At 39.6% G+C, this 20309-nt stretch overlaps 1 protein-coding gene across 1 annotated transcript; it reads right to left on the reverse strand.

The window, feature by feature from the left end:
- Nucleotides 1-508: 508 nt before the first annotated feature.
- Nucleotides 509-17275, reverse strand: LOC125862039 (V-type proton ATPase subunit E-like). The gene is made up of 6 exons (XM_049542015.1): nucleotides 16983-17275; nucleotides 16788-16888; nucleotides 15861-16023; nucleotides 2423-2616; nucleotides 2253-2352; nucleotides 509-683 (listed from the first exon to the last, which is right to left on the reverse strand). Exons 1-6 carry the CDS (start codon nucleotides 17082-17084, stop codon nucleotides 648-650), a joined length of 696 nt encoding a protein of 231 aa, XP_049397972.1. The 5' UTR covers nucleotides 17085-17275; the 3' UTR covers nucleotides 509-647.
- Nucleotides 17276-20309: the final 3034 nt, after the last annotated feature.

Here is a 20309-nt window from a genome sequence, read left to right on the forward strand (position 1 = left end):
ACACATGAAATTCATCATGTCAAGATATTGAGTTGGTTCAAATGCGCAAAATCCATGTTCAAACTCCATTAGGAACAAGAGCAAATACGAGACGATTTGCTATCAATAAAGGTATTAAGAGCCCAAAAGTATACTAATGTCTCACAATAGATTCATTCTACTACGATAGGAATCCATATATATATATTAGTGACTATGAAATTGTTCCAGAAAAACTATGTATGCAGGTGTATACAGACATTACCCCTACCTTAGAAGTGAAGGTACAAACCCCTCTCATGATATCATAATATGAATATCAATTATTAAATCTTATAGTAAACAGCAGTGAAGTATAGAGGGCGGCCACTCTTATCATTTTATTCATGTCTTAACCAAAAAAAACTCAGATCATCCAACATTCACTTATTGCAGAACATTATAATGGGGAAAAAAAGTATTAAAGCTTAATGCTAGAGGATAAAGGATTACTTAACACGAGGTTGTCGCTAAGCCCCCTGGGAATTTAGTATCAGAAGAACTGGGCAGTATGTCTTTTGGAAAAGAAATTGTATACAAGCAAGCCTTTGATGATTATATAATTTATCAGCTGATGGCCAATCTCAGAATCTGAGACAGATGATAAATATAGATTAACTTCCAACCCCTCAGACAGCAACCCCACTAAATAGACACTTGCGGATCTGCAAGATTTAGGAGAGAAATTAAGTAAAGAGAGTTATTGGGAACCATCGAAAAGCAATTATAAAATCTGCAAAATTGTTGGAAGCAGTGGGACTTGTTTGATGGACTTAATCACAACGACAGAGGAAGCAACAGCAGAAAGTTTGCTCTTGTTCGCTTCCACCTCTACTACGATTCTACAATGACTGTTTCTGGAGTGAAAATGACAGAAATGGTTGTGCTTTATTTTGGTACTTAATGTATTTCACTTGATTGAAATGGACCTTAACATCCAATAAACGTGTTCATTTTGATCATTTATCCCAAACTTAACATATTTATTGAAATAGAAGTGTTAAATTTAACTGTGGATCCTACGTGGCTAACAAGATCTACCGTTGTTGTCTGCTTTGTTAGCTAAAAAAAAAACCATGAAATCTAACACCATTTTTTTTTTTTTTTTTGATTTGCACCGGGTGTCCGAGTCTCTTTGAGCCCCGACTAATCCCGGGGGTGCACAGGCCCTCGGCAAGGAGTTTCCCGCAAGTGCACCACGGTTAATTCAGGTTTTACTATTTGCTCTGGCTTAAAATAGAAATCAGTATTAGGCCAGTGGAGTAATATTTTAGGAAAGAGAAAAAAAAATTGTTGGGGGAAAATAGAGAAAATGGTATTAGAGTTTGTGGAGTTCTTTCTTTAGAGCTAACAAAGAAGACAACACTAGTAAATGTTGTTGGCCACGAAGGGTTCATAGTTAAATTTAACACTTTTTTTTTGATAAATTTGTTAGATTTAAGGTAAAGGATCAAAATGAACGAACACCTTTTGTTATACATTAAGGACCATTTCAATCAAATAAAACATATTAAGGACCAAAATGAGCACCTTGGTTATACATTAAGGACCATTTCAATTAACTGAAATATATTAAGGACCAAAATAAAACATTACCCATACATTAAGGACCATTTTGGTCATTTTCTCGTTTCTGGACTCATATTACTGGTGAGTGGTATGTCCAGTCATTTTAAGTCCATCGTCACTTTCATCTATCACTAAGCTCGTCTTAATATGTGCTTGCTGCTTAAGAACTATATTACCCCAAAGGGCAACGAATAATGAAGTTTCCATAACTTAGTCTCGACAAAGACTAGAAAACAATAGACATCCCCACAACTCCAAAATGTCAGAGTGCAGTAACAAAAAAATAGCAAAGGAGCTTATTGGAGATGCTTAAGCCACAAGGTACGAAGTACAAAAGAGCCATTGACTTGACATGTAAAAATTTTTTATGGAGAACAGCATAAACAGCAGCTGTAGCCTGTAAGTATCAACAATGCTTATATCCCCCACCCAAAAAAAGGCATGTAAAGATTTTTTTTTTTTTTGATAGGTAATGAACATGTAAGACGCTTAATTCATCTACATGACATCTGTAAAATGACAAGGGATGCATGACATTTGAAATAGACAGTGTAACTCAGTAAAAGGACCACAATTGTATCAACATTGGTACAAGGAAAACAAGAAATTTGGCAAGACAAGAACCAAATCGTGAGAAGTATGGAGGTAAGCACAAAAGCAAGTACCTCGGGTAGCTTTTTACGGAACACAACTTCCAATCTGGCATCAAGAGTGTTCTCACACACAATTTTCCCATCTCGAGAAGCCAGTACCACTCCTCCAGAACTGTCGGGATAGAGAGATGAATTACAAAGAGGAGCTACTTAGCCTTGAAGACATATATGAAGCCACTTACCAAGAAGGACCATGCGCATTATGATGAGATGGGGCTGGTGGAAGGTGGATGTGGTCAATTATGATCTCAGGTGTGTGGACCATTGCCTTCTCCGCATACTCCTCCTTTACTGCATCCAGTACATCTTCTACCAGGTTTACATCATCTTTCCGGCAACGCAGTAAGACAGATGGCTCTTTAAGTCTGAGTAAACTCTACAATCAAAGAGTAGTACTCATCTTATTCCCAAACAAAAGAGCAACATTAGTTCATAAAGGCACATAGACAATAAAGTCCATTGTGGCTATAGACAACATAAATTGCAACTAATTTAGCTGTTAATTATTATATCGTGTTTTGGAGATAGCACAAGAAACAAGGAACTTACAAAGAAAACGAAAGATCATATTGCAATGAACATATGGAAACCTCAGGATTCCATTGAAGAGGACAGAAGAAAGTCAGAAACACAAATTCTTTCTAATAGCAACCAAATTACTCCTTGGTATCTAGAACTGCAACCATGTCTCCTGTCTTAACATTTTAACCACCACTCTGGTTCCGATGACGAAGGAACTGGTGCAGGACATGTATCATTATTCTCTTGCCATCTTGAGTAATTTGTGGCCTGGCTATCACAAATGGAGCAGGTAATGAAGGCACACTACACGATTGGTGCTCAATAGAAGGACCAGAAGGTGGATGAACAACATCATTTGATGGTGTTGTCGAAGCACGGGTAACCTAATAGACTAACCATTCCTCTCCCTCCCCTGACTAAGAGGTGCATAGAAGAATGGTGTAGTCTCTGGAAAACACCACTCTAATGGATACCAAGTATCTTCCAAGTCCAGTAAAATAACATCAATAACCTTTCTGGAGACGAGAATAGCCTAGAAAAACACACTTTACTGCTTCAGGATCCAACTTTATAACAAATGATCGAACATAACATGTGCTTCCAAACACCTTAGGTTCATATGGAAATAGTAACGTGTTTGGAAAAAGAACATTACCAACAACCGCACTAGATGGCATGCGATTGATTAGAAAACAAGCTATAGAAATCGCATCTGTCCAAAACTGTTTAGGAACTTTCATTTGGAACAAAATTGCCCGAGCTATCTTAAGTAGATGTCTATTCTTCCTCTCAGCAACACCATTTTGAGAAGGTGTATCAACATATGAAGACTGATGAAGAATACCGTGTTGTCATAGTCACTTCTTAAAATATGTACTGAAGCATTGAATTGAGTTTTGCCTTCAACATAGAAGGCAACAAAAATGAGTGAACACTTCAGAGCAACTCTTCATAAAATAAATCCAAGTCGCTCAGAAGTGTTTACTCACTTTTGTGCCTTCTATGCTGAAATCAAAATCCAATTCAATGTTTCAATACGTATTCTAAGGAGTGACAATGCTAAAGAATATATGTCAGGAATATTTCAGTCATATATGAGACAACACAGTATTCTTCATCAGTCTTCGTGTGTTGATACACCCTCTCAAAATGGAGTTGCTGAGACAAAGAATAGACATCTACTTGAGACAACTCGACTTGCAATCTCTACGGCTTGCTCCATCTATTATGATTGCTAGTAATATGCCTTATAATGTTCTTTTTCCAAAGAAGTCACTTTTTTCGGTGGAACCTAAGGTATTTGGATGCATATGTTATGTTCGAGATGCTCGACCATTTGTTACCAAGTTGTATCCCAAGGCATTGAAGTGCGTTTTTTTAGGTTATTCTCACCTTCAAAAGGGGTGTTAGTGTTATTCTACTAGACTTCGCAGATATTTGGTGTCAATTGATGTGGCATTTTCAAAGTCTACACAATTTTTAGGTTATTCTCTCCCTGCTTATGAGCGGACACATAGCGTGTGGGCAAGAGTCGTGTGCTCTCATTTACGAGCACCTTAAGGCGTCAGGTATGCTGAAGCCCCTCGAAGGAACCACTTGAGGGTTTGGGCATGAAAGCTCTCAAAAGACATGTGCCTACCACCCGAACCAAAAAGGACACACTATAGAAGAATGTGTGGAGCTTAAGGCAACAATCCGCAACCTGATCAACGTTGGGGAGATCCCGTATATGTGGGGTGGGAACACCGTCCTTACCTGTGACCAACAGGAGCCTAGTATGCCGGTCACTAAGCACACTTTGTTTTATTGTCACTACTTCACGCCTTTCAAGGAAACGTTGTTGAATATCTACAGTCTGTTAGTTTGAAAATGAGTTTTGGCCTCTATCGGAAAGGATAACGAAGCAATCGATCCAGTTAGAATTGAGATTTGGAAACCCTGCCCTTATCATGATGCCATAGATCACAACATTAGAAGGTGCCTCAGGTTTCTCCTTGACGTGGAATCCCTCGTCAACATGGGAAAGATCCAAGTAGAGTTTGTCCCCCGTGGCTAATACGACAGTCAGAGAAAGGAGCTTTGGTTAAGGCACCATCTATCTTTTAGGAGCTTTATTATCTTTTTTCACTTTCCTTGTAATCACCATAAATGAATGAATGAAAATGAAAATTTTCTTAGTATTCGAACTACGTAGGGCCTGAATTCTCCTTGGGAGATATGTAGGCAGCCTTTCAAGGCCCGACCCCTATCTATTAAAAGTTTCTTTTCCCTCTCTCATTCTACAAGGAAACATTGAATTCACATCAGCAGATGCCCAGAGATGCAGCAAGAAGACCTTAGCTCAACGCAATTTAACCTTTCTGAGTCACTAGCCTCAAAATAAAATGAACAAATTTCTGCTTGTTCAAAAGTCAGTCCCCATGATTCGTGGGTTACCATGTTCTCAGACAAAGCAACTTTTATGTGTTTATCTGCTTTCTATGTAATATCTTGCATTATTCATCAAGAACTAATACTGACAGATTTGTCTTTGAGTTGTTTTCTCTACAGGTAGTTAGAACTGATATGTGTTGATACACTGGCCGATCATCCTTATTTCACTAGATCTAAAGGTCCTACAGATTCCTTCCCCAGTCAAAGTTCACAAAAGGGAAAAGCAGCATTGGGTGATAACAGCGAAGAAACCAGCTTTACTGATGTCGTGGTGGCTCAGACCGCCCTTGCTGATCAGAATGAACTGATCCTGCAGTTGATGCAACAAATTGCTGAGATGAGGGTTGAGATGCAGAGAAAACAAGATTTGCCTCCTCCAATTTTTACTGTCAACACTCAACCAGACGGAAGACCTCTAGCTCAAATTCCCCCTCCTAACGTGAAACAAGCTCAAAACCCGTCTTCAAGTCCTGCTCGTAATCCCTCCATCATTGACCTTACCACCCAAAACCCTCATTACGCCTCAGTTTCTTATCAAACACCACCCCCTCCTCAAAATACCAACCTCCAAGCACCACTCCCTCCCCCTAATGCAAACCACCCAACTGGCCTACCCCCTCACAACCAAAATGCTAATAACCCACGCACTTCCCTCCTTCACCAAAACCAGTATATCAGCACCCAGACTTTTCCCCAAAACTATCACGCTCCTTTAAATGGACAGAGTCCCTCTATTGCTCTACCACTACCACAAAAGGCCACTATCCAAATATCAGTCCCCAACGAGCATGACGCCTATGGTTCGGAGCTCAACCACTATGAGGAGAGGGAGAGAGAGTGGAGGTCAAAGGAAGAGACCGCCAAGATAGACATGAAGGAGGAAATTAGAAAAGCCATAAAGGAGTTGAACTGCATTCCTAAGGTTGCCGGGTTGAGTTACGAAGACCTGTGCATTCATCCGAATTTGGACCTCCCGGAAGGGTTCAAGGTGCCAAAATTCGACATCTTCGGAGGAACGGGTAACCCCTTAGCACACCTGAGGGCCTACTATGACCAACTCGTGGGAGTTGGGAGAGATAAAGCTTTGTTAATGGGGCTTTTTAGCCGAAGTCTGAGCGGAGAGGCTCTAGAATTGTTTACGTCTCATGAAACGAGACAGTGGTCTAACTGGAACGCTCTGGCTAAGGACTTCATCGAACGATTCGCCTACAATGTGGAGATTGTTCCTGATCGTTACTCGGAGAAGATGAAACAGAAGCCGACCGAAAGTTACAGAGAATTCGCATATAGATGGCGAAAGAAGGCAGCTAGAGTTAGACCTCCTATGTCAGAAAAGGAAATTGTCGAAGTGTTTGTGCGGGTGCAGGAGCCCGAATATTATGACAGAATTATGTTACTCGTTGGAGCAAAATTTGCTAAGATAGTCAAGGTAGGTGAGACTATCGAAGATGGATTGAAAACCGGGAAGATTGTCCGTGTTGCTGCCTTGCCCAGATCTTCGGGCTTGTTGAAGAAGAAAAGAGAGGATGTGTCATCTATCTCTTATGAGGGGAAGAAGACCCCAAGGAAATCCTCATCATACCAAGGTCGTTCTCGACCTTCACAGAGTTCATATCCGGCTTGTTATGCATAGGCTAATTACAAGAATACCCCTCCCCCAGTTACCAAAATACCCCCCTCCTAGTTATCAAAATACACCCCATCCTAGATACTCGATTTGGTAATTAGGAGAGGGAGTATTTTGATAACTGGGAGGGGGGGTATTTTGGTAACTGGGAGGGAGGGGTATTCTGGTAATCAGCCTGTGCATAACAAGCCGGGTATGAACTCTGTGAAGGACGAGAACGACCTTGGTATGATGAGGATTTCCTTGGGGTCTTCTTCCCTTCATAAGAGATAGATGACACATCTTTTCTTTTCTTCTTCAACACGCCCGAAGATTCAGGCGAGGCAGCAACACGGGCAATCTTCCGGTTCTCAATCCATCTTCGATAGTCTCACCTACCTTGACTATCTTAGCAAATTTTGCTCCAACGAGTAACATAATTCTGTCATAATATTCGGGCTCCTGCACCCGCACAAACACTTCGACAATTTCCTTTTCTGACATAGGAGGTCTAACTCTAGCTGCCTTCTTTCGCCATCTATATGCGAATTCTCTGTAACTTTCGGTCGGCTTCTGCTTCATCTTCTCCGAGTAACGATCAGGAACAATCTCCACATTGTAGGCGAATCGTTCGATGAAGTCCTTAGCCAGAGCGTTCTAGCTAGACCACTGTCTCGTTTCATGAGACGTAAACCATTCTAGAGCCTCTCCGCTCAGACATCGGCTAAAAAGCCCCATTAACAAAACTTCGTCTCTCCCAACTCCCACGAGTTGGTCACAATAGGCCCTCAGGTGTGCTAAGGGGTTTCCCGTTTCTCCAAAGATGTCGAATTTTGACACCTTGAACCCTTCCGGGAGGTCCAAATTTGGATGAATGCACAGGTCTTCGTAACTCAACCCGACAACCTCAGGAATGCAGTTCAACTCCTTCATGACCTTTCTAATTTCCTCATTCATGTCTATCTTGGCGGTCTCTTCCTTTGACCTCCACTCTCTCTCTCTCTCCTCATAGTGGTCGAGCTCCGAACCATGGGCGTCATGCTCGTTGGGGACTGATATTTGGAAAGTGGCCTTTTGTGGTAGTGGTAGAGCAATAGAGGGACTCTGTCCATTTAAAGGAGCGTGATAGTTTTGGGGAAAAGTCTGGGTACTGATATACTGGTTTTGGTGAAGGAGGGAAGTGCGTGGGTTATTAGCATTTTGGTTGTGAGGGGGTAGGCCAGTTGGGTGGTTTGCATTAGGGGGAGGGAATGGTGCTTGGAGGTTGGTATTTTGAGGAGGGGGNAACTCGTCTTCAAGTCCTGCTCGTAATCCCTCCATCATTAACCTTACTACCCAAAACCCTCATTATGCCTCAGTCTCTTATCAAACACCACCCCCTCCCCAAAATACTAACCTCCAAGCACCACTCCCTCCCCCTAATGCAAACCACCCAACTGGCTTACCCCCTCACAACCAAAATGCTAATAACCCACGCACTTCCCTCCTTCACCAAAACCAGTATATCAGCCCCCAGACTTTTCCCCAAAACTATCACGCTCTTTTAAATGGACAGAGTCCCTCTATTGCTCCACCACTACCACAAAAAGCCACTTTCCAACTACCAGTCCCCAACGAGCATGACGCTTATGGTTCGGAGCTCGACCACTATGAGGAGAGGGAGAGAGAGTGTTGGTCAAAGGAAAAGACCGCCAAGATAGACATGAAGGAGGAAATTAGAAAGGCCATGAATGAGTTGAACTGCATTCCTGAGGTTGCCGGGTTGAGTTACGAAGACCTGTGCATTCATCCGAATTTGGACCTCTCGAAAGTGTTCAAGGTGCCAAAATTCGACATCTTTGGAGGAACGGGGAACCCCTTAGCACACCTGAGGGCCTACTGTGACCAACTCGTGGGAGTTGGGAGAGATAAAGCTTTGTTAATGGGGCTTTTTAGCCGAAGTCTGAGCGGAGAAGCTCTAGAATTGTTTACGTCTCATGAAACGATACAGTGGTCTAGCTGGAACACTCTGGCTAAGGACTTCATCGAACGATTCGCCTACAATGTGGAGATTGTTCCTGATCGTTACTCCTTGGAGAAGATGAAGCAGAAGCCGACCGAAAGTTACAGAGAATTCGCATATAGATGGCGAAAGAAGGCAGGTAGAGTTAGACCTCCTATGTCAGAAAAGAAAATTGTCGAAGTGTTTGTGCGGGTGCATAAGCCCGAATATTATGACAGAATTATGTTACTCATTGGAGCAAAATTTGCTAAGATAGTCAAGGTAGGTGAGACTATCGAAGATGGATTGAGAACCGGGAAGATTGCCCGTGCTGCTGCCTTGCCCAGATCTTCGAGCTTGTTGAAGAAGAAAAAAGAGGATGTGTCATCTATCTCTTATGAGGGGAAAAAGACCCCAAGGAAATCCTCATCATACCAAGGTCGTTCTCGACCTTCACAGAGTTCATATCCGGCTTGTTATGCACAGGCTGATTACCAAAATACCCCCCTCCTAGTTATCAAAATACTCCCCCTCCTAGATACTCGATTTGGTAATTAAGAAGGGGAGTATTTTGATAACTAGGAGGGGGGGTATTTTGGTAACTGGGAGGGAGGGGTATTCTGGTAATCAGTCTGTGCATAACAAGCCGGGTATGAATTCTGTGAAGGACGAGAACGACCTTGGTATGATGAGGATTTCCTTAGGGTCTTCTTCCCTTCATAAGAGATAGATGACACATCTTCTCTTTTCTTCTTCAACAAGCCCGAAGATTCGGGCGAGGCAGCAACACGGGCAATCTTTCGGTTCTCAATCCATCTTCGATAGTCTCACCTACCTTGACTATCTTAGCAAATTTTGCTCCAACGAGCAACATAATTCTGTCATAATATTCGGGCTTATGCACCCGCACAAACACTTCGACAATTTTCTTTTCTGACATAGGAGATCTAACTCTAGCTGCCTCCTTTCGCCATCTATATGTAAATTCTCTGTAACTTTCGATCGGCTTCTGCTTCATCTTCTCCAAGGAGTAACGACCAGGAACAATCTCCACATTGTAGGCGAATCGTTCGATGAAGTCCTTAGCCAGAGCGTTCCAGCTAGACCACTGTCTCGTTTCATGAGACGTAAACCATTCTAGAGCCTCTCCGCTCAGACATCGGCTAAAAAGCCCATTAACAAAACTTCGTCTCTCCCAACTCCCACGAGTTGGTCACAGTAGGCCCTCAAGTGTGCTAAGGGGTTCCCCGTTTCTCCAAAGATGTCGAATTTTGACACCTTGAACCCTTCTGGGAAGTCCAAATTTGGATGAATGCACAGGTCTTCGTAACTCAACCCGGCAACCTCAGGAATGCAGTTCAACTCCTTCATGGCCTTTCTAATCTCCTCCTTCATGTCTATCTTGGCGGTCTCTTCCTTTGACCTCCACTCTCTCTCCCTCTCCTCATAGTGGTCGAGCTCCGAACCATGGGCATCATGCTCGTTGGGGACTGATATTTGGAAAGTGGCCTTTTGTGGTAGTGGTGGAGCAATAGAGGGACTCTGTCCATTTAAAGGAGCGTGATAGTTTTGGGGAAAAGTCTGGGGGCTAATATACTGGTTTTGGTGAAGGAGGGAAGTGCGTGGGTTATTAGCATTTTGGTTGTGAGGGGGTAGGCCAGTTGGGTGGTTTGCATTAGGGGGAGGGAGTGGTGCTTGGAGGTTTGTATTTTGAGGACGGGGTGGTGTTTGATAAGAGGCTGAGGCATAATGAGGGTTTTGGGTAGTAAGGTTAATGATGGAGGGATTACGAGCAGGACTTGAAGGCGGGTTTTAAGCTTGTTCCACGTTAGGAGGGGGAATTTGAGCTGGAGGTCTTCCGTCTGGTTGAGCGTTGACAATAAAAATTAGAGGAGGCAAATCTTGTTTTCTCTGCATCTCGACCCTTATCTCAGCAATTTGTTGCATCAATTGTAGGATCAGTTCATTCTGATCAGCAAGGGCGGTCTGAGCCACCACGACATCAGTAAGGCTGGTTTCTTCGTTATTATCACCCATTGTTGCTTTTCCCTTTTGTGAACTTTGACTGGGGAAGGAATCTGTAGGACCTTTAGATCTAGTGAAATAAGGATGATCGGCCAATGTATCAACACAGATCAGTTCTAACTACCTGTAGAGAAAAACAATTCAAAGGCAAATCTGTCAGTATTAGTTCTTGATGAATAATGAAGATATCACATAGAAAGTAGATAAACACATAAAAGTTTCTTTGTCTGAGAACATGTTAACCCACGAATAATGGGGACTGACTTTTAAACAAGCAGGAATTTGCTCGTTTTATTTTGAGGCTAGTGACTCAGAAAGGTTAAATTGCGTTGACCTAAGGTCTTCTTGTTGCATCTCTGGGCATCTGCTGATGTGAATTCAATGTTTTCTTGTAGAATGAGAGAAGGAAAAGAAATTTTTAATAGATAGGGGACGGGCATTGAAAGGCTGCCTACGTATCTCCCAAGGAGAATTCAGGCCCTACGTAGTTCGAATACAAAGGAAAATTTTCATTTTCATTCATTCATTTCTGGTGATTACAAGGAAAGTGAAAAACAGATAATAAAGCTCCTAAAAGATAGATGGTGCCTTCACCGAAGCTTCTTCCTCTGACTGTTGTATTAGCCACGGGGGACAAACTCAACTTGAATCTTTCTCATGTTGACGAGGGATTCCACGTCATAGAGAAACCTGAGGCACCTTCCCATGTTGTGATCTATGGCATCATGATAAGGGCAGGGTTTCCAGATCTCAATTCCAACTGGATCGATTGCTTCGTCATCTTTTTCGATAAAGGCCAAGACTCCTTTTCGAACTAACAGACTATAGATATTCAGCAATGTTTTCTTGAAAGGCGTGAAGTAGTGACAATAAAACAAAGTGTGCTTAGTGACCGGCATACTGGGCTCCGGTTGGTCACAGGTAAGAACGGTGTTCTCACCCCACATATACGGGATCTCCCCAATGTTGATCAGGTTGCGGATTGTTGCCTTAAGCTCCACACATTCTTTTATAGTGTGTCCTCTTTGGTTCGGGTGGTAGGCACACGTCTTTTGAGAACTTTCATACCCAAACCCAAAAGTGGTTCCTTCGAGAGGCTTCAGCATACATGACGCCTTAAGGTGCTTGTAATTGATAGCACATGACGCGACTCTTGCCCCCACGCTATGTGTCCGCTCATAAGCCGGGAGAGTGATCTTTTTGTCTCCTCCTTTCAGACGTCCCAGGAAGGGAAGCATATAGATGATTCCCTCATCGACATCTTCTTCAGTAGCTCCAGGGTGAGTGTCTTCGGGACCACTATTTGCTTCTTTATTGAAGAAAGAGCATTTTCCACGTATCTTCTCATAGTTATGTCATTTTTAAAGACGTCATGTTCCTTCCGTACAGCAACTGTCTTTTTACTTATAACATCGCATTTTGTCATCTTTGCTGCCAATTCCACGTCTAGTGCTGCATTTGTTGCTCGTGCAACCGCGGTGGCAAACTCCACTTCTATTCTCCTTTCTCTGGTTTCTTGGATCTCTCGTCTGAGCCGCTGCAATTCCATCCTCAAATCCTCCTTGGTTAGCTCTATGTTGATACCCTTGCCTTTTTTCCATCTTAGCAGCAATTTCACCTTTCCTGAGATGATAGAGTAATGTTTTAGGATTTGGTAGTAGGATTTTATTTATTTATTTTATTTTTTGGTTGAGAAACTCAAGACTCATGGAATTTTGGTCGGACATTTTGGTGGTGTCTTGTATTTGGCATTGTAGAGATTTTTTCAGAAAATTTTGACAAGGAGTGGGCTAAAAATGTCCTCATTCGAAGCAACGTATCACATAAACAGTTAAAGCACACAAGCATACATCGTGTCCTAAACAGCTATGTGACCCTTTTGTGCCCAGGGTAGGCCTAGCGAATTTGAAAGATGTATTGCGCCATTTAAAACAAATTGTTGCACCCCCTAAAAAATTCATAAATAATTAGAGAATTCATTACAAAGTCAACGAAAGGGGTACATCTTTAAGGGAATGGATAAACTGCAAATACAATAAAATCAATCCCACGCAGGGGAATAAGATAGCTAAAAGGCTGAAGGTCCCGCTCCTCCTCTTGCTTTTTCCACTTCTTCGCGAATGAGGAACTTGCTAGTCATCACATGCGGCTCGGCGAACACAACTTTGGAAGACATCGGTACGCCCTGGAGAGTGTTAAGTTGATCATCCAAATTCGAGTCCGAACGTACCAGGCAGGCTCTTGCGTTAGCTAACTCTTGTGTGGCAAAGACTAAGGCCTTTTGGCTTTCATATTCTCGATACTGGATTTTTCGTTCCCTATGCAGGTATTCTTGCTCTCTACGTTGAACCTCTTGCTATCTTCGATCCCATTCCTGCTGAAAGTGGTAGGCTTGGATTTGGAGCCTTACCTGGACATCTTCAATTTGTTGGCCCGTGTGTGGCGTCGGGTCAAGTGTATCACGTAGATCATCCTGCAACCATTTTTGGTATTCCTCAACATACCCAGCTTCATATCTGTCTTCGGCCATGCCCTCTTTTAAGTTGACCTGCCCGGCCCATTCATCGAGAATTTCCTTGGCATGAGGTATCTTGTCGCACCCGTTGTAGTCAAAGACGTAGCGGCTAGTGTCTCTTTTGAAAGGTAGAATTTGCCTTCTGCTGAATTGTCGCATTACCCTGCTAGGGTTGTAAGTTCCCACACCTCTAATGCCAGGAAAAATTAGGAAAGGACACTTAGTAAAATAACATCAATAACCTTTCTGGAGACGAGAATAGCCTAGAAAAACACACTTTACTGCTTCAGGATCCAACTTTATAACAAATGATCGAAAATAACATGTGCTTCCAAACACCTTAGGTTCATATGGAAATAGTAACGTGTTTGGAAAAAGAACATTACCAACAACCACACTAGATGGCATGCGATTGATTAGAAAACAAGCTATAGAAATTGCATCTGTCCAAAACTGTTTAGAAACTTTCATTTGGAACAAAATTGCCCGAGCTATCTAAGTAGATGTCTATTCTTCCTCTCAGCAACACCGTTTTGAGAAGGTGTATCAACATATGAAGACTGATGAAGAATACCGTGTTGTCATAGTCACTTCTTAAAATATGTACTGAAACATTGAATTGAGTTTTGCTTTCAACATAGAAGGCAACAAAAATGAGTGAACACTTCAGAACAACTCTTCATAAAATAAATCCAAGTCGCTCGGAAGTGTTTACTCACTTTTGTGTCTTTTATGCTGAAATCAAAATCCAATTCAATGTTTCAATACGTATTCTAAGGAGTGACAATGCTAAAGAATATATGTTAGGAATATTTCAGTCATATATGAGACAACACAATATTCTTCATCAGTCTTCGTGTGCTGATACACCCTCTCAAAATGGAGTTGCAATCTCTACGGCTTGCTCCATCTATTATGATTGTTGGTAATATGCCTTATAGTGTTCTTTTCCAAATAAGTCACTTTTTTCGGTGGAACCTAAGGTATTTGGATGCACATGTTATGTTCGAGATGCTCGACCATTTGTTACCAAGTTGGATCCCAAGGCATTGAAGTGCGTTTTTTTAGGTTATTCTCACCTTCAAAAGGGGAGTTAGTGTTATTCTACTAGACTTCGCAGATATTTGGTGTCAATTGATGTGGCATTTTCAAAGTCTACACCATTTTTCTATGTACCTCCAATTTCTACAATTCAGGAGGAAGATGGGTGGTTAGTCTATCAGGTTAGCCGTATTTTGACGGAAGAATCAAATGTTGTCTCTCCATCTCCTAGTTCTTTTATTGAGGATCAATCGACTATTGTCCCATCAATTCCTACTCTATCTGCGGTAGTAAGACCACCAGTTGTTCAAGTTTACTCGAGGAGGCGAGAGACCAATAATACATGCCCTACAACAGTCCATTTATGATCCTGTAGAAAATTTTGACCTCCCTGCTGCTCTTCGCAAAGGTACTCGTAGTTGCAAATCCACATATTCCATTGCTAATTTTGTTTCCTATGATGGCTTATTCTCTACGTCTAGATCTTTGACTACCTCTCTAGAGTCTAGACTCTATCTATGTACCCAAAATAGTGAAAGAGACATTGAATCATCCTAGATGGTCTAATGCAATGCTTGATGAAATACACGCCTAAGATGAAAATCACACATGGGATTGGTGGATTAACTCAAGGGAAAGAAATCAGTGGAATGTAAGTGGGTATTCACAGTTGAAGTTAGAACAACTAGATCCCTTTGAAAGATATTTTTCCAAACCTATTCACCGTATGTAACAACCTTGAAGCAACTGTCAAAGAGTGTTGGACTGAACTGGGATGGGATCTATCTTTTAGGAGATTCTTGAACGATTAGGAAGAGGATAAAGTGCCCAACCTACTCCATGAAATAGGGGACTTCACAGGAACTACTTCAGCTCCAGATTCTATGAGATGGAAGAACAAATAGGATGGGCTTTTATCTGTTAAATGGGTCTATGTAACAATTAATACACAACAAAACAAAAAACAACAAGGTTTATGGGAAAATGTCTGGAAAAACATCGCACCAACAAAAGTAAAATGTTAACTAGCTGATTTGTTAACAAAAGCATTAAATGGAACTCGAGTTTATTACCTTTGTAACATGCTGGACATGATCAATATATATGCTCTAGCTTGAGGGGAGTGTTAGAGAATCATAAAGTTATATCTTTCCTTGTATATAGTATTCTAGCTGATTTTTAGGGATTAAGATATCTAGTTAACTTAGTTAGTCTTTTCTTTTCCTGTATCTAAATCATTGTATTACTTGGATAATTAACATAGAAATTACTCCGTACTTTTGTTGTAACAAAACTAAATAATAATTCATAATCTGGTGTACGGCAGAGCAGAAAATATAAGTACAACACCATATCAACTGAAGATATTGATGATCATCTGATGAATAGCTTGTCTTTTGTAAAATAAGCCTATTATTTTTCGAGTTTTGATAGTTTGTCTCAGAAAATCTAGAAGCAAAGAACAAAATCGCATGGATTATTATTAGTCAAAAGTACCTGAACAATAAGATCATGCAGAAGCTTCTTATAGCTATGGTCGTTGTGGTGATGGCTAACATGTAAGATCTCCTTTGCTGTTGTTTCCTTCATGAAGCTAATCAAGTCATCCTGAGCTTGAAGAACTTTGATCCGAGAGGCATTGAGTTGCATGGAGTACTCTCTGCAAGAAATGCATAACAAAAGAAAGTCAAAGACTATGTTGTCCCGATAAAGTTGAAATTAGATAATGTTTTTTTTTTTTTGAAAAGAAGTTCAATTTTCAGTAATTTAACAAGATTTGGTTAACTCCAAAATGGACATCACTATGAAATCAAATGTCATTTAACCGTGTGGCTAATTTGAAAAAAAGAAGGAAAACAAGATTAACACAGTAATATGTTCCAATTCGGTTTGAAATCACTTTGTCCTGCATGAATTGATGTTAAACAGAAAGGTATTACTGCTGAAAGCAGAAACAGAATGAGTGGCAAACATTGAATCCTAAATATCCAGTACATGCTAGAAGTATTAGTAAGTTTTGTAAGCAATTCTTTTTTCTAATCAATACCCAACACTATGTACCAATAGGAGAATATAAATCCATTGTGATCGAGACTTAAATCTAAGTCTAAAAATGAAAGTTCCAAGTGCAATTAAAAATTATACAATTTCAGATGAATACAAAGTACAAACATTGTCATACCAAATCAAGGGAGGCACAACATTTTACACCATCTTTTGAATATCTTCTATTAACCTCATCTTATAATCAATATGAGGATACAAAACATTAATTTAAGAAAAAAACTTCAAGCAAAGATGGCAAATTCTCAGACGGAGTTTTGTACTTAACTCTTCTTCTATAAAGAGCAACAGTTATAAACAAAATCTTCGAAAAATCTCAAATTTAATCAGTCACAAATCAGAGAAAAATAGAGAAATCACATTTTCTTACGAACGTCAACTTGTTTCTCTTTACGCTCGTATTCCTGTCTGATCTTCTTCTTCTCCGCTTCCACTAGCTGCAACTTCTCAATGTTGAATTCCTAACAACAAAAACCACAGCCAATGCATAACATATGAGATAAAATTCAACTAAATTCACTTCAAAATTCGAAATTAGAACATAGATTTACATACTTCTTCAGCGGAAACAGAAATTTCATTGGCCTTCTCCTCCGCTTCTTGGCGGATGAATCTGACCATCTGATGGATCTGCTTGGACACATCTACGTCGTTCATTTTGAGATCGGGAAGGATCGAACGGCAAAACGAAGTGATTTAATCGAAAGCTCTGATCTTCGTTCTCCGATAATGGAGGTTTTTGGATGAGCAAAGTCAGAATTTAGAAGGCATTGATAATTTGTATTTGTAGTTTTATGCCACTCAAATAGCCACTTACGGGAATATAATAAGCACAATTTTGTTCCTTCAAATATAAACTTATGTACTTTTTATCCCTTAAATTTGTTAAAGTGGAGCACTTTTAATCCAACTAACATAATGAACGTAAAAATCGATCGACTTTCTAAACAATTGAAAAAACAATAACTTGATTCGAAATGTTTTTTTAGATAAAAAAAAAGAAAGAGAAATTGAGTTTCGTCTCTACATAGGAGTGGTGAAAATTGAATTACTGAATCAAATCGAAACTTACCGTATCAAAATTTAATTTATAGTATTGAATTGGTATCTACTTTAAATTATTGGAACCAAATTTTGGAAACAATAAACTAAATTTTGAACGTACACCCTAATGAATTATTTATTATCTATATAAATTACATTAACGGGTGATTTGAATGTCTTGATTGACATGTGACGTCAAATTCATAATGTTAGGGTTCGAGTGGAGGTCTAATGTTTATATTGAATTTCTCTTAAAGCTAACATAACAAATATTGGACAAAATATGAACATGTCTTGTCAAAAAAAAAATTAATAAGTAATTACTGAATTATCGTATATCGTACCAAAATTTTATTTTTCAAACCAAACTTTGAAAGATCGATGTTTGGTATCTATTTTCAATTATCAATTACAAAAATTGAATTTGGGAAATATTGAACACTCGCCCTTGATAATTTGTTTACCATATGTATGGGTGACATTTAACGAGTGTTTGGATTTTGATGATTCACAAGTGACTCCAAATTCATAATGTTAGGGTTTGAGAGTGGATATCTAACCTTTATATTTGATTTCTCTAAAAGCTAACATGGCAAATGTTGGACAAATATTGAACATATCTTGTCGACATATCTTTTCCTTCATTAAGTAATTACTGAATTAACGTATCAGAATTTACCATACTAAACTTTGAAAGTTCGATATTTGGTATCTATTTTTAATTATCAATTACAGAAATAAAATTTTAAAAATATCGAACCAAGTACACAACACTCACCCCTAATAAATTATTTACCATATATATGGGTAACTTACGAGTGATTTGGAAGTTTTAATTGACATGTGACGCCAAATCTATAATTCTAGGGTTTGAGAGTAGAGATCTAACTTTTGTATTTGATTTCTCTAAAAGCTAACATGCCAAATGTTCGACAAATTATGAATATATACTGTCAAAATATCCTTTTCTTCGATTAGTAATTCTTGAACTACCGTTTTTGGTTTCTCTTTATAAAATTAAAAATCCACTTAACTATCGGGTACAATTATATTTTATACAAAACCTATGATTTTCTTCAAAGAAAATAAAAGTTATTTTACTCATTTTTAACGAACTTGTCTTCCCAAAGAAAATAATTTCCAAAAATATATTAAATTACCACATGTGGGAAAATTGATAAAACATTTTCTAGGAAAATATTTCCTCCGCACCAAACACATCCATAATGTAGTAATGCTTAGCTCCGACTTGGACGTAGATTTTAAAGTTGAAACTTGAATTTGAAATTTTGAGTTTTTGAATTGTAATTTTTGGAACTTAAATGGTCAAACAAATATTTAATGATAAAATTTGAAAATCTAAATCAAAATTTATAGCTTTGTTGACCTTGACTCACCCCTAACAAACGTTGGACACTTGTCACTTGATCCTGCTTCATCAGACGAGTCTGTAAATGACCAACTTAATTGCATGAATAATTTCATGAATGGTCATTCAACTTTTGGAAAAATCCTACCATGGTCATTTTTGTTATATTTTGGACAATAGAGTCACTCAATTTATGAGGATGTCTAACTGAAGTCACTTTTGTTTTTTAAGACAATAAAATCACCAAACTATTGTCTTTTGACTTAGAAAATACACGACACATATTTGACATATTATATCATATCAATCTCGTTTTTAAATAATATAATGCATTTATCCCATGAACCTAATGAATTGTATTTAGTCTGGTTCAATTTTAATTATTTAAAAATTGACTTAATTTTGATTTTATCCTAAAAATTGATTCAAACCAAATCATGAACATCTCTAGTTTCTTGGTTTCAGGAGAAAATATCAGATGCCTATCTCTTCTTTGGAAGCGTTTACTTATATGCAAAAAAGGCTAGTCATAGGATGAAAAAACGAAACATAGTTTGAAAACTCTAGTTAATATCACTTGACTACAATTACAACTTGGTTGAGCTCAGGCATTGGGCTAGAGGCTGATTGGTCTCACACAAGGCACTATTGTGAGTGCACTTTAGCTGCAAAGTAAAATGTTGTGGAGGACAATGATGTTGTAGGGTGAGCATCATTGGTCGTCATAACACAAAGTGGTTCAGGATGTATGAAGGCAACACTGGTCCAAGTCAAATAGGTGATAGTGATTCAAATAAATATTCCTTATTCGATATAAGAAACATCATCATATGCTCGATTATGATCTAATCAATTCTTTCTGATTTGACTCCTTCTTAGTGTAAGTGGCACACACTTGTGTGACACTTATAGTCCCAATAGGCTACAAGCTAGCCTAATGATTGTCCTAAGATTTTTGGCACTACCGTATGCCTATGGCGAAGCTTGCCTCAAAGTCTTAGCTTTAGCGCTACCTCTTACTCGATTCCATGATCGTAGGCTTAACTTTCTAGCATGATATTGGGAAACATCTTATACGTTGGATCTTGCTCATGCGTACATTAGGGGTTGGCTACAAGCATACTAGTCCCTCACCTGAACTTGAGTATCGTTCTCGCGCGCACAACCTTGTCCTCAAGCTTAACAATTTCTTTGTGTATGTGTATGTGACTTACACTTAGCTTGAGTAAGAAAACATCTGATCCTTAGCCTTGGTCATGTGCGCCTTACATATCATGCCTTCGACTATCTTATGACATTTCCAAACAAAACTCACATACTGTACTACATCTCAGATAGCGCAAATTCGCCCCACAAATGCACGTCTTGGAAAACAACAAACCCTTGCTCGCATAGACAAACCCACCCAAGCTCACAAGTCAATTAACGAGGATTTGTAAAGAGCCCCTCGATAGCTCAATAGACATAGA

This window comes from Solanum stenotomum, chromosome 4 (genome assembly GCF_019186545.1).
Source record: "Solanum stenotomum isolate F172 chromosome 4, ASM1918654v1, whole genome shotgun sequence".
Lineage (NCBI taxonomy): Eukaryota > Viridiplantae > Streptophyta > Magnoliopsida > Solanales > Solanaceae > Solanum > Solanum stenotomum.